Below are 14918 nucleotides of genomic sequence, written 5' to 3' on the forward strand. Positions count from 1 at the left end.
CATATCTAAAAGATGCCTTTGCTTAAATACTGTAGTGTCATTCATGGACGACGGTTTCATTTCTGGTCTGGCAATGATGTTTAGCTTTACGATTACTTCTTCCTCTGCAGCTTGACCTGTATCTTCCACAAAGTAAACTGCTACAAAATCCCAAGTATGCCTTTTTCATCCTCAGCCATTTGATACCTTCTAAACCGCACAGACAGGCAGAGCTTACAAAGTGCATACTGGAAACACACATACACATTCGTCTTCAAACACCAAAAACAAAGAAAAAAAAACGATTTTGAAAATGACTCTGAACTGTAGAGGTCTGTTTGCATCTGCACTTACCACAACCTCAACAACATAAAGTTGCCACATATTTGCATCCCAAAATCATACACATATCTACATTTGGTTCAGCTCACATCTAGGCTACGTTGTCGGAAAGTGCTACGACTTTAGAATCACCGCATGCTGTTTTAACATTGATCGGAGACCATTGGTTCGGGAAAAACAGCCTGCGTGTGTCCACGGCAGAATCATGCCAATGGCGGACGTGTTATTGCACTCTCGTTTTTAGTTGTTTTTTTTCCGCCAGCCACTCGCCTTCCTTTCTCGCTCCCGGATGAACTTGAGCGTGCGCTACGCCGCAGCAGATATACATCAGCCTCCACATTCATTGCCCGGGCAAATGGCCCTGTAATACTAATGTCAATCGAAGCTTACTTGTTCACTTAGTGTATATATTTCGCCGCTTTTTATATCTTGACTAAATTGTAAAGGAGCCACAAGAACTAAGTTCGTTTAGGTGCGACTCCGTCGGGTTAAAATGGAAAGTACTTGAAGGTAGATGAGTAGAAAAATGATACACCGAAAATGAAAGAAAGGTTTGGTTTAAAGCTTCAGCAGCCGTATGTACTTGAGTCATAATCCCTCGCCACTGTGCTCAAAGGAATCGTCTATACACATAAGTTAGTTTTCGATTGTTTCAAATACAATGCATACTGAACAGTATGGGGCTCTCAGCCTGGCTGTTCAAGCCCCAGATAAATAAAAGGTGTCTTTAAACAACACACTTATAAAGGCTCAAAAAAAAAAACATTAAAAGAGACTGGTGAAAAAATTAAAAATAAAATAAATGAAGTGCTCACATATTTAGATAAAAAGGATTAAATAGAAAATAATGCATCCATAATGCCACGGCTCTAGTTGACGACGCTGCGTCAAGAACATGTAGCACGCTAATACCACCGCCATCGGACCCCGTTCCCCCGCACCACGTCTCTCATACTATGGTCTCGTCTGCTGTCTTTTTCAGCAGCTTTGTGGAAAGCAAGGAATGCTGGGTAGAGTGTGCACCCTTGGTGTCAGGAATGAGCAAGCGGACTTTCTGATTGGTTCGTCTCCACTCTGAGTACAACTGACAGTGGTACGCGGAATGAGACCTGCAAAACAAGGACACTTTTTCACACTTTTGGTTAAAGGACCAAAAAGAATGATGGATTCATGAAAAATATGTCTGGGTGAAATTTCACGCCAAAATGAAAAGAAAAAAGTATGATTTCAAATATTACAGGAACATTCTCCACTCTCCAACTGTCATTACCGGAATATAATGCGAAGATTTTTTTGCATTAAAATCAGCATAAATTAAAGGTGTTACAAGAAATATTACAGCATGAAATAGTAAAAAGTTTACATTTTTTAATTAATCACTGCAAAGTTTTTTCTGCATTATGGTATTAAGAATGAGTTTTTTTACATTGTGGTAATGAGTACGGCATTTTTTTTGCATTATGATGATGAAAATTAGATTTCTTTTAACTAAAATAATGAGTGTTTTTTTTATATTAATGATAATTTATTTGCATTGCATTAATAAATACCAGATTTTTTTTGGCATTGCAAGTAATGAGAAAGATTTCTCATGCATTACGGTGATGAGAACCGGATCTTTTTACCACTGCAGAAAGGAGGAAACGTTTACACTTTAAAGTAGTGCTTACCATGTTAGAAGCAGGGGGGAAATACATTATGGAAATGAGAATAAGATATGTTTTTTGAATTATGGAGAGAGAACAAGATATTTTTCATTGCACAATAAAAAACGATTTCTTTGCATTACGGTAATGAGGACAAGGTTTTTTTGCATTTTGGTAAAGACAACTAGATACTTTTGACATTGCAGTACAACAAGATTTCTTTGGCGATCTTTGCATTTTGAAACATATTTTACACAATTAACAGAAAGCACTATTTCTTTTGCTTTCTTTCTATTTTTGGGGTGAAATATGACCCAGACATGTTCAGATAACTCTTTGTGTGATCCCCCAAAATGAATGTCAAGATTCTGCTTCAGAATTAAAAATGTAAATGTAATCTGTATTTAATTGGATGTAATACACTACCAGTGTCCAGAGGACGTAGATGGTGAAGAGTGCGATGGTCAGAGCGATGAGGCCGACTGCCTCCAGGCGACTGTTGAAGTGCAGGTGGTCCTGTGCACCCCGTAGACACAGCCAGCCTGAGATGGCTGCCAGGGGTGTTATAAACAGGAAGCACACCATGTCACAGAAGAGGGTGCGCTTCTCATTCCGGGGGCCTGGGTCCCTGAGCCACTATTGAAAGATGATGTGAGATTTACTGATGATGTTTAGATAGACAGTTTGCCCAATACCAATAACTATATGTTATGACTAATAACCAATATCACAGTCAACATTCTTAGTAAAGACCAGTTTGAAAAATATTTACACCACTTTTTAACTTAATTCGTTATCAATATTGGGTCCACAGATAAGAGTGCTATTCAAAAATGTATTGTTTTGATCATTTCTAACCTAATAAATTAGACATAACAAAACTAAGATGAAAATAGATTAATTAAAAAAGAAAAAGAAAAAACTTTGCAGAAAATATACAGCATAAATAATGTCAGCAGTAATGATAACACAGCCCTGCACCAATATTTGCTAAATATGAAATCCAGTATTTGTTTTCTTATGATTATTATTACACGAAATACAAATGTATTTAATAGCATTTTTGCTTTCAGCAACCATTTTGTTAGGTGTAGAAGTCTTGTATTATCCCTTAATCATTATAAACTGCCTTAAAAGCACATGATTTCTACCTTTGCCTGTGCAGGTTTACAGCTATATGTTAAATTCTTAGCTGATTTTCACATGTACGAATGATTCTGAAGACATTATGTGATGGAGAAGACCTTAAAAGTTGTCTTCCATCACTGTTTTCACTGTGTTCTTATTCATAGTTTTGGTTCATTTGGTATATTTATGGGGTGGGTTGCTCATATGTATTTCCTGATCTAGCTGAGTGGGCGCAGCATGACGAGGTGCAAACTGAGGGAAAACACCGATTTTAGCTAATTTATGGAAATATATGCGCAAATGTGTTTTGATTTATCTGTCCTCTTTTTTAATTGTATTATTTATCTACTTAACTGTTCTTCCCAATTGTCATGTATAAATCATATTGTGAGACAAGAGTTTATTTTATAAAAACATGGTATTTTTGTGAAAAATGTGCATTTAAGATGGCCTTTACTAGTAGAAGGAGAGAGGTGGACTAAATATAAACCGTTCTTTTGCATCTTCTGGAGCACAAAATTATGGAAGAATGGCTGTCTTGACACGTATCCACGTAAACAGTCGGTTACGTCTTAATTTGTATCTTTGTATCTAATGGTCTCTGAGATAATATGAATAGTCGAGGAGTTGAGAGTTGTAAGTGAAGTGGAAAAAAGTATGTGGTGAGTTTCATATAGTGTGAGTGGCTTTAGCATTTCTTTCTTTGTTAGGTATTATAGTTGTATGAGTCTTAAAGAACAGTTTAGCCAAAAAACCAAAAATGGAAATTCTGTCATCATATATTTCACCTAAACATCATCTTTTGCATTCTGCAATGCAAGCCACACAGGTTTGAAACAACATGAGGTTGAATAACTAACGACAGATATTAATGAATAAATAACAACAGAACATATAATGAATGCAATTATAAAAATTATTTTAAAAAAAAGTATGTCAATATATTACTATTGTGCATAACTTAAAAAAAAAAAAGATTTAATTATATGTATTTAAGATAAATAAATCCTGTCATAAATTAGCTAAAAAAAAAAGTTCCAAAAATGTTGAAAATGTCACTTCCACCACAAAATGCAGAAAAACACAACTTACAATGTGATGGAAATCTTAAACTAGTAACCCCCCAGAGGATGAAACCCTAGAGCCACCCCTGCTGAAATCCCTGCAGGAATAAATATTTAGTCTATGAATGTGGAGGCAAAACTAAATGTAAGAGTAAGAAGAGGTAGAAATTGAAAAAGCTCTTTAACATAATTGCAGTGGGAGGTAAACGCTTAACATAAAAGTTTCCACGTTGCGTTCATATTCTGAGTTTGATCCTTTAATGTCACTAATACATAAGCCATGTTAAGTGTACAAATATCCACTTCGATTATGGTGCTGTTGTCTTAGAAATATAGTGTTTATGGCATGTGAAATGTGAGTGAAAATTGACTTTCCCTGGTTGTTATTTTAGAACATTAAGTCATGTTGAGAGTCTTTCACACGCTTTTCCATTCCACTGCACTACCTTTGCAGTCGCGCCTCGCATCTTTTCCAGTGTCTCAAGCATGACAAGGCATTCCAGAAACACAGCGCTAAAGTTAAAATAAGTGTAAAAGTATTTGTATACCAAAATATTTTTCAAATCAGGCATGTATGTGTATGTGTGTGTGTGTGTGTTTATACACACACACACACACACACACACACACACACACACATACATGATTTGAAAAGTATATAATTTTGGAATTTAGATGCAGGGCTGTGTAATTATTAATAATAAAATATTCATATTGAATATGTTTAATTGTTTCAGTCTAATTACAATGTATTTATAGCTCAATACCTATTATAAAAAAGCATAGGTCAAAGACAAAAACAGGTTTTCAGGCATTAAAACCATAAAAGTTTAATACAGCTTAACATTTTTTAATGTAATAGAATATGTGTCCTGTTTAACTTTATTTTTTTTGCTCAAAAAATTATATTTACTATTATACATTTTCAACATGATTTAAAGAAGTCACCCACAAAAATGTAATTCAGTGTGTAACAATAGTTTATATACCAAAAAATAATGTCAGGCATATTTACAACCAGAATCATTAGATGACATTAAAAGACTCCAAAATCTAATTAACTGTCATTTTAAATCTTTATCAATCTTTGCCACTATCCTTCAAACCACTAGGTTTTATCCAGTTTTCAGCATTTAAAATATTATAAAAGTTTGTAAGATTGCTTTTCCTTTTATATATTTGAATAAGTACAGAATAATCAATTAATATATTATATATTCTATTAATTTGTTGATTTTTATATAAATATATGTTTCGCTGAATGACAATGAAACATTATATCAACCACATTTGACATTTTATTTTCACAAAAAGTTTTTTTTTAAAGCATTAAAGTGGACACTTGCATTTACTTTGCTTTCTATATCTATGAAATCACTTATATAAATGTAATTTGATACGGATGTCTTGTCTTTAACCCATATATAATCACTTATGTCATGTAAGCGCACACGCAAGTAAATGAACCATTGCAAAGCGAGGCCGAGCCATGCAGACGAGGCTAAAGGCATTCGACTTTGTTACCTCTGTGAGGGGGCGGGGCCGGCGCTCAATGGTAAACTCAGTGTGGCACAGCTCACAGTAGCTGGTGTTAGAGGAGGACAGCCATTTCTCCAGGCAGCTCTTGTGGACCGTGCCCAATGTGCCGGTGCAGTCACACGGGGAGAGAAGCCCCTCGCTGTTGCACACGTCTTGACCCTCGTGGCAGATCCGACAAATTGGCCGATCACTAACAGAGAAGGGAGTTAACAGCTTTATCTTCAGGCCACTGAAATGCACATCATGTGGTGTTCAAGTCAAAACCTTTTTAATATTCCACAAAATATCGTTTAGATTTGTCTACCTCTGGGTGCCCAGGGCTTTGATAACAGTAGACAGCAGACGTCCATCTTTGGCCGTGACCTGGGTGACGTACTGGGCCCGGTGGTTTTCAGCATCCTCCACGGTTTTTGACAGGGCAGCGTTGCCAGTGCAGTCACACAGGGAGCCTGGGAGGTGGCAACACTCCACTGTGGTCATTTCGGGGCCGTCCAGGAGGGCGGGAGGCAGGGGAGCACCGGGGGAAACAGGGAGCAGCCTCGCTCCCACACCTCAAGTCACAAAGACTCTACCACTGCAGAGAGGAGGAACATTTACAACGGTTACAAGAGGGAAATTTCGACAGCAAAAATGGTCAGTTGTCTATTAGCAATAATGTAGCAATGTATAAAGCACCACTCAAACAGAAGTCACTTTCAAACTGCAAATTCACATTACCAACTCAATGTGTATTCCTACTGAAATGATGCAAAAATTTGACAAATAAGAGTAAATGTGTCAAAGCGTAAATACTTTTTTTTTCTGTGAGAGGAATATTGTATGTTTAATACAAGTTCAAATAACAGCATTAGTGGCATAATGTTGATTACCACAAGTCAACTTTCCCTCCACTGAGACACTTAAAACGGAAGTGCATGTGGCCAAAAGATAAACTAAACCAAGATAAGACTCTGTTTTAATAGCACACAAAAAAAGCGTAACCAAAAAAAACTTTTGAGTAAAGTTACATCCAATTTTATAACCCTGTTGCCTTGACAATGTTGTAAACCCTAAAATGACCATTAAAAAAAATAATGCTTTAATAATAAATCATAAGCTTCACATTTCTGCTTTTAAATCATCCAAAATTTGGCCCCATTTACTTCCATTGTAAGTTCCTTACTGTAAACTTGATTTTTGCTGTCTTTTTTATTATTATTATTATTATTTTTCAAAAAATATTTAAGTCAAAACAATATGCATTAATGCATTAGAGCTTAATTTGTAATTTAATATATATATATATATATATATATATATATATATATATATATATATATATATATATATATTCATCTAGAGTTGCCCATATTTAAATTTCTTTCTGATATAAAAAACACAATGTGGCACACATTTTTTTTTTTTTTTTTTTTTTTTTTTGAGTTGCCATTATTAAATCCAGATATGATCCACTGATCAAACCCAACAACATGTAACCTTTAACGTTACTTGCATGGGAATGTATGGACAGAAACAGAGATGAGAGAATAACCAGCATGAATCCACTGCTATTTTACATGAAATCATCTACATGTGCTGCCATAAGATGATTGCACATTTAAAGCTGATCTGATCTGATCTATCAAGCTGTCTGACACTGGTCTATACTGGGAGGGCCTTTGGCACACAACACAAGCTGCCAATTAAACATCAGTTACCTTCTGTACAGCGCTAAATGTTTCTTACATTCCAGACTACTAGTTCAAATCGAAATTAAAACGATTCGATACGTATTAAGACAGAGGCAGAGTGAATGTGGGGAAATGCAGCTGCATTAGGCTGCTAACGTTAGTTACATTAGCCATGTAGCAAAAATATTCCACCAAAGCCTGGGAATAGGGATTAAACCATAATTTCTTGTCGTCTAATCTTACCTTCTGGGTTTCCATGCTGAACTGGTGGCTTTAAGGGTGAATTCCTTTTAAAAGTGCGCTTGTTTGAAAGCGATAAGGTAAACGTACAAGGCTTGTTTTGGGTTTCTTCCCTTCAGCAACCGACTCGGCTCGGCCTCCTACCGACGTCTCTGATTAGCGCCGTGTACGATAAGAGCGTAGAGGGAGGCGCTTCCGTGCGCAGCGCAGCTTCGGAATTTTCCTAAACAGCTTTCGTGAATAGCCGTCATCCGAGAAGTGCCTATTGTTGTTATTTCTAAGGACTGGTCACTTCTCATGTGAGGCTTTATGTGTTGGGATGGAAATATGGTTTGTCTTTTTAATCATTCGTTCACTTAAATACTTTAGTATTAAGTCTTTTGTTTATGCGTAACTTAATATTAATATTCCTTTTTTTTCAGTTTTGTGTATAAGATACACTTTTATTCACTTCCTACAAAATTGTTTTAGAAATGTAATCTAAAAATGTTAAGTAGTTTTTATATATATATATACACACACACACACACACACACACACACACACACACACACACACACACACACACACACACACACACACACACGAGGCTTTATTACAAACTTTTAAAAAATAATGTCTTTATATAAGTAGTTTATATAAGTATATAAGTATGAGGCTTCATTACAACCTTTTTAAAAATGTCTTTAATAAAAAAAAGTTTTTAATTTTGTGAAAAATTTTCTTTAATTTTTTTTACCTGATTGTTTAAGAATGTCGCTTAAAAATGTTGAAAATCATTCTTTAACTTGTCTTTTAGTCTTTATTTCAGCAAGAGAGCAAAATATGTTCATGCCTAACATAATATTTCACTTTTTGTACATATTAAAAAAATGCACTTTTATTCCCCATCTTTTGTCATTTTTACAAAATTACTGTTCTTGAATGTCATAAGAAACATGTTGTTTAATTTTGTTCAAATTACTTCCCTTTTTTTACTCTAAGAATGCCACTAATTCTTTAATTATTATTATTTTATTAAAATATACTTTATTTTTAGCAAAATCAAACAAAGTGAAAATGTTTATGGCTAACTTAATATTTCATTTTTCACTTTTGTGCTTAAGTACCTTTATTCCTATTTTTTATTTTTACCAAACGATTTAAGAAATGTCATCTAAAAATTTATATTTCAAATGTTCATTCATTGATACGAGTAGTTTCTGAAAAATGTATATTAAAAATATTTTCGGTTTTTAATTTTTAGCAAATGTATTCCTAGTGTAATTTTTACCAGATTTTCCAGATTAAGAAAGTTTAAAAACCGTTTTTATTTAATTTTAACCAAGTCTTCGATTAAAATCCTGAATTAAAAAAATATATATATATCAATTGTGTAACGCAACTGTTTTATTGATTCTGACTAAACCACAAGAAGGGAAAAAAAACCTTTTGCCATCATTGTCTGATTACAGACATCAGTTTTACATGTAGCCAGACATACATCAACTTTACTAAATCTTTAACCTGGTATATTCCTTTAAAGAACTTATGACATGGAAACTAAACAGACTGCATGAGTCATGCCAACCATGTGACACAAGACACTTATTCTAGGTACAGATTCACACATACATCATATTATGCAATACAGTGTTTAAAAAAAATCACGACTGCAATTGTGACAGTAATTTGGTTTATTTTCCTTTTTAATGTAACCTGATAAAAGGCAAAACAGTTGTTGTGACTTCATGGATGTGTAAATGTCACATAACCACACTTGAAAAAGGCATCTTAATCACAGTATGGGAAAACATAAGGCATTTCCAAACTAGCCGTATGACTCAGTCAAACAATCGAATATATAGTGACTTTTTCACAGACAGGTGAAACAACTGACCATCTAAAACACTGCGCACCATTGCATTTTCCCACTGAAGAGCTTTAATACCCCAGCAATGCAATGAATAGTTTACATATATATAGAACTGTTATTTGAATTATTTCTCAATACATGAAATGCTTTATTGATGCATTCACATAACTGCTATATATACGGCAATCTGAACACGGTGAACAAATTGCGCAACTTCACACCCGTCAGCCCTGGCGTAAAATATTGCAGGATAGGACTAAAGGTGTGATGTGTGAAATGTTTAATGAATTGAAATAAAGATGACAGCAGCCCTCCTTTGGTATCCGCACGATCCAAGACGAATTCGATTTTCTTTCCAAAAAAAAAAAAAAAACGGCCCTTTTAACCCAAGTCAGGGATCTGGCTCAACAGACGGCGGGCGTTTAGTGTGGATCCCAGAGAATAACCATCAGAGGAAGCCGAAGACACACTGATCCCTCACCATCCCTTTTCCGTAGGAGCGGATCACACGATCAGCGCCCAATTAATCACTTCCGAGGAGAAACATTTTGCCAAGCAAATGTAAATTCAGACAGTGGATAATAGTAAAGAAAAAAAACACAGGGACAAACAAACAAGAGCCCCCCCAAACAAGGAAAAGGAATGTCACCTAGAGATTCACGCTTCTAAAGGTCGTCTAGAATTAGCGTGGAAATCACAACGAGGTAAAAAGAGGAAAGCGCCGTAGCCATAGCACAACACACAGGAGCAAAGCCGAGATAAATAGAGGGGAACTGAAGCCCAAGGGTGGGGGTAGAGCCAGGGGAAGTGGGGTCACAGGTTCTGACAGCATTGAAATTTGTTGCCCTTTAAACCATCGGTAGTGGGCGGCACGCTGATGTCCACTACGTTGTTCCCGGGAGACTCGTCATGCACGGACCTATCGGCGATCTGCTTCTGTGATACGATCCGATAGATTTCTGTAAGAAAAAGACACATGTTAAGAGACATTTATTTTGAGATGCCCACTGGGAATGTATTAAGCTGCAGTCACATTAATGCTGTACAGTGGGCAAAATCATTACTGCAGGAATCAACATAATCACAAGTTTCGCAAAAGGACGACATATTTCCCCTTATAGATTTTGCATTGAGTTCACATTGGTAATGAGACAAATTCTTTGGCTTGCAGGAAAAGTCCGATAATTTCAACAGGAATGCAAGTGATCAGGAATTTCATGCAAAGGCGAAAATATTTCCCCATGCAGATTTCGCAAAAGGCTCGAGTCGGTCACATGGATTCGCCACATTTGTCGACTTAGTTTGAAAGTGACTTTTTGAGGACAAAATCCAGTCATTTCAATAGGAATCCACGTGATCAGGAATTTCACACGTGGGAGAAATACTGCCCCTCATAGATTTCACAATAGGTACATGTTGCTCACTTGATTTGAAAGTGAATTTTCAAAGGCAAAATCCAGTAATTTCAATAGGAATCCACATTATATGAATTGCGCAGATTTTTGTCCACTAAATTTAGCTGAAAACTGGCTAATGTGACTAATTGGACCTACCTGTTAGTATGTTTTTAAATGCCTCCTCCACATTTGTGGAGTCCAAAGCCGATGTTTCTATGAAGGAGAGACTGTTCTTTTCTGGAAAACACAAAACGAGAGATATTTCAACAGCTCAGGTAGATGTTTTCTTATTAAACAACATGAAAGTGCAGGAGGAGACGCTCACCTGCAAAAGCTCTGGCCTCATCGGTGGGTACGGCCCTGAGGTGCCTCAAATCACTCTTGTTGCCCACCAGCATGATGACAATGTTGTTATCCGCATGATCCCGCAGCTCCTTCAGCCAGCGCTCCACATTCTCATAAGTCAGATGCTTTGCAATGTCATAGACCAAAAGAGCTCCGACTGCACCCCTGTAGTACCTGTAAAGGAGACCCACGGAAAACATATACTAAAAATGTATATTGTACGATAACATATTCATAAAGATGAGATTAAAAGGTGTAAATGTTTTCTCTGACAATGATTCAATCATGAGTCTTTACTAAATAATGCAGTGGATTAAAAAATATTTTTATATTTTAAATGATTCATTATACTATAATATATTTTTATTAATAACTATTATAATATTATGGGCTATACATCAAATAAATCATCAATAATGATTCTATGAAATCACTTATAGAATTATAAATGATTTTATTTTAGTACAATTATACTAACATACACTATAGTTATAGTGTACAAAATATAACTTTAAAAGAAAACTATCCAATTATTAAACAGGATTTAAATTATACTCCATATTAATGTACTTTATTACTATTGATCAATTATTATTATTCAAAATGATGAGTTTTTAATTTTAGTAATAATTCTAAAAAACTATTCATTATAATTTTTTTTTTTTTTTTTAATTTTCAGTCATAGTATAATATTACCATAATATTTCTATAAAATAAATAAATTTACATACTGGTAAAAACAAAAATGTGTAGCCTGAATTCACTGCTAAATGCGTCTGCTAAATGCATAAATGTAAATGTAAATTATTTTATTATTAAATAGAGCTAAATTAAATAAACTATTAATAATTCACTTAAAATAATTTGATCGATGACTTTAATATTACTTTATAGAATTATTATGATAAATCATGAAGATATGTGAACCCAATGGCCCATACAGACTGATAGGTGTGAATCATTCGGCCCATAGAGGTGATGGGTGTGAGCCAGACGTCCCAAACAAAGGACGTGCGTATGGAGGACCCTACATGGGACATCCTAACAGTTCTGTACTCTGGTATAAACTTTTGTCCCACACACAGAACTTTGGGTTAAGATTTAATTACATCTTCATGTACTCACGCTGATGTGATGGCTCTGTAGCGTTCCTGTCCCGCTGTATCCCAAATCTGAGCCTTAATGGTCTTGCCGTCCACTTGGATGCTGCGAGTTGCGAACTCCACACCAATAGTGCTCTTGCTCTCCAGGTTGAACTCATTCCGAGTGAAACGGGACAACAGGTTACTCTTCCCCACACCAGAGTCTCCAATGAGCACAACTAGAAAACAGAAGAAAACATCAGGCTGTTTGAACAAGACGACAAACTTGATATCATATGATGCTCCTCTTATAAAAAAAAATATCCATAGGGAAGATATCATAGCCATCACCAAGACCGCAGAACAGAAACAATCTACCATGTGAGTCCTTCAAAGCAGACCACAAAGCAAAGTGTACACCCAAAGCTTATACGATATCATCATTTGAAAAGCAGAAACACACTAGATTAGTCAGCCATCCTTGAGTCTACACGACGAGGCCACAGAGATAAGAGAGAAGCCGTAATCTACAAACAAACACTTCCACTGTCATTTTTCCCTTTGCTCCATCAATTTGACACCACAAATACAGGCCAAGCCTAATTGCATAAAACAAATGAGAAATGCATAGAAAATATCAATCGATTCATACTGTGTCCGTTCCAACGTGGTCGCCATTCATTTTCTCTAGAGGAGGAAACCTGAAGTCATTCACAAAGCGGTTGTCGGTAAACTGGAGGACATCTCAAAATCGGTCAAAGCTTTCAACAAGAAATCTTTAAAAATAACCAATGTGACACATTTGTAAAACCTCTACAGTAATCTGTGGTTTTGTCACACACTGAAACACTTCTCAAAGGCTTGGTGTAAAAACAGGAACCTGATGTGGGAAGGACCTTTTAAATGCATAAACGTATAAATAATTAAATTAAAGATACAACCTTATACACACACATATATAATATATATATATATATATATTATATATATATATATATATACACACACATACATACATATGCACACATCCAAATATGTTTTACAGTGACGTCATGATCATCTACAGTTGTCAATTTCACGTTACAGAGTTCATGTGTCTCAGTTTAAAGATTTAACTAAATCACGAGCTGTAAAAGCTACAAAAACGAGTACAATTTCAGGTTAATGGCCAAATTTGGACTGTTTGAACATCAAGAAGCGAGTCTTGTGTAATAAACGACGACAACAACAACAACAAAAGTTTCCTAAGGCCTAGCAATTCAACCACACAAAATATTAAGCAACACATTAATAAACGACTAGAAAAGTTTCTGGTATAACGTTAGCAGCAAAACCCGCTGAAGCGAACTGAATATATTTTGTTTATTGTTTTGGGACGAATTGATTGCATTAAAATAGCTAGTTATTTAGCTCACTTTAGCTTTGAAAGCTATCTAACGTTAGCTGCTTAGATAACATACTGCTGAATAAAAAAAAGCGATTTGCATTATTGTTTTTCATACTGTCAAGAGACGATGCAAATCATTATAACCACTATTCAAATGTATTAATCTACTCTCAACTCTTGATTCTTCGAAACTGGTTAATATTTCGATAGCTAACGTCAGTGCACTAGCATTCCAGCTAACCCAGCTAGCCACAGTCATCAGGAAACTTGCTGTTTTCGTTGATAATAAAGGAAAACCAAACACGTTTATTCTTCTTTTTGATAGGGTATAAAACACTGACCTTTAAATAAGTAATCGTATTCGTCGTCACGGTTCCCCATTGTTGGTTTACCGCTCTAAAGTGTTGTTGTTGGGCGACGGATCTCTCCTGATTAGCGATGTCCGATTCGTGAACGAATCGTTCTTATGAGTCGGATCTTTTTAGTGATCGGATTAACCGGTTCATGAAACGAACGAATGATTCGTTCACGACCCAAGAACTCTCTGTTCAGACAGAGCTGGTATTAATACAAATAGATGAAAACATGCAAAAACTTTTGAAGCTGAGAGTTTGTTCTAAATGCAGATTTTGCATCATATTCATCTATTTTTAAATTATTTAAATAAATATTTTAAATTTCCCTGTGCACAATCTGATCCGACCGATTAAAATATCTTCACTGGTGTATTCCAGAGGCTATTTGGGTTTTTTAGTATTATTACCTGTACATTATTAGTATTCCAAAGTATTATATAGTATTTAGAATAAGTTACGAACATTATGTAATCTAACAAAATACCTTACTAAATTATTTTTTTAGACCTATTTTGCAATCTGTAGTGATATTTCAGTGAATAAATCTTAAAAGTAACCTTCACCCTATTTAAACATCACATATTTTCTTTACGCTAACTTTTGAGAACGAGCACGTTACATTTAAGGCTCCACCCAGGTGGCATACATGCAGTGGGTCACATCTTTGATTATTCACTTATTGCAAATAACGATAGGGTAGAGTGGGGGGAAAACGCCCCCTTGGGGTCAAACGCCATACTGTTTTCCCAAAACAACAATTGGGTAAACTCAAGATACATTTTTGTTGTTACTTGCTAGTGATCTAATCTTCAGCAGTAAGAAAAGGTGTTGTAAAGCTTGTTGTTTTGGAGAACATCACAGTTAGCATCAACTATCTAGTTACCTATC

The 14918-nt window shown here is 35.4% G+C and overlaps 2 protein-coding genes across 2 annotated transcripts; both read right to left on the bottom strand.

Moving 5' to 3' along the window:
• Window positions 1-732: 732 nt before the first annotated feature.
• Window positions 733-7865, bottom strand: LOC109053687 (E3 ubiquitin-protein ligase MARCHF2). The gene is given in 6 exon segments (XM_019071006.2): window positions 733-1417; window positions 1419-1430; window positions 2394-2603; window positions 5684-5888; window positions 6003-6272; window positions 7612-7865. Coding segments are annotated over 5 exon segments (750 nt in total). The 5' UTR covers window positions 6179-6272; window positions 7612-7865; the 3' UTR covers window positions 733-1270.
• Window positions 7866-9266: 1401 nt separating this feature from the next.
• Window positions 9267-14169, bottom strand: LOC109053688 (ras-related protein Rab-11B-like). Its single transcript, XM_042756116.1, has 5 exons — window positions 14016-14169; window positions 12331-12526; window positions 11186-11379; window positions 11017-11097; window positions 9267-10422 (listed from the first exon to the last, which is right to left on the bottom strand). The coding sequence occupies exons 1-5, from the start codon at window positions 14053-14055 to the stop codon at window positions 10277-10279; spliced, it is 657 nt and encodes a 218-aa protein (XP_042612050.1). The 5' UTR covers window positions 14056-14169; the 3' UTR covers window positions 9267-10276.
• Between the last annotated feature and the right edge of the window lie 749 nt (window positions 14170-14918).

Source organism: Cyprinus carpio, unplaced genomic scaffold, assembly GCF_018340385.1.
Source record: "Cyprinus carpio isolate SPL01 unplaced genomic scaffold, ASM1834038v1 S000006796, whole genome shotgun sequence".
Taxonomy (NCBI): Eukaryota; Metazoa; Chordata; class Actinopteri; order Cypriniformes; family Cyprinidae; genus Cyprinus; species Cyprinus carpio.

What these genes read in the sequence shown, in the direction of transcription:
- LOC109053688 (XM_042756116.1), bottom strand. Translation starts at nt 14,055, where the DNA reads ATGGGGAACCGTGACGACGAATACGATTACTTATTTAAAG. An exon ending in ATACGATTACTTATTTAAAG is followed by an intron (nt 12,527 to 14,015) that starts GTCAGTGTTTTA and finishes TCTGTTTTCTAG; the next exon opens with TTGTGCTCATTGGAGACTCT. An exon ending in ATTTAAAAACATACTAACAG is followed by an intron (nt 10,423 to 11,016) that starts GTAGGTCCAATT and finishes TTTTTCTTACAG; the next exon opens with AAATCTATCGGATCGTATCA.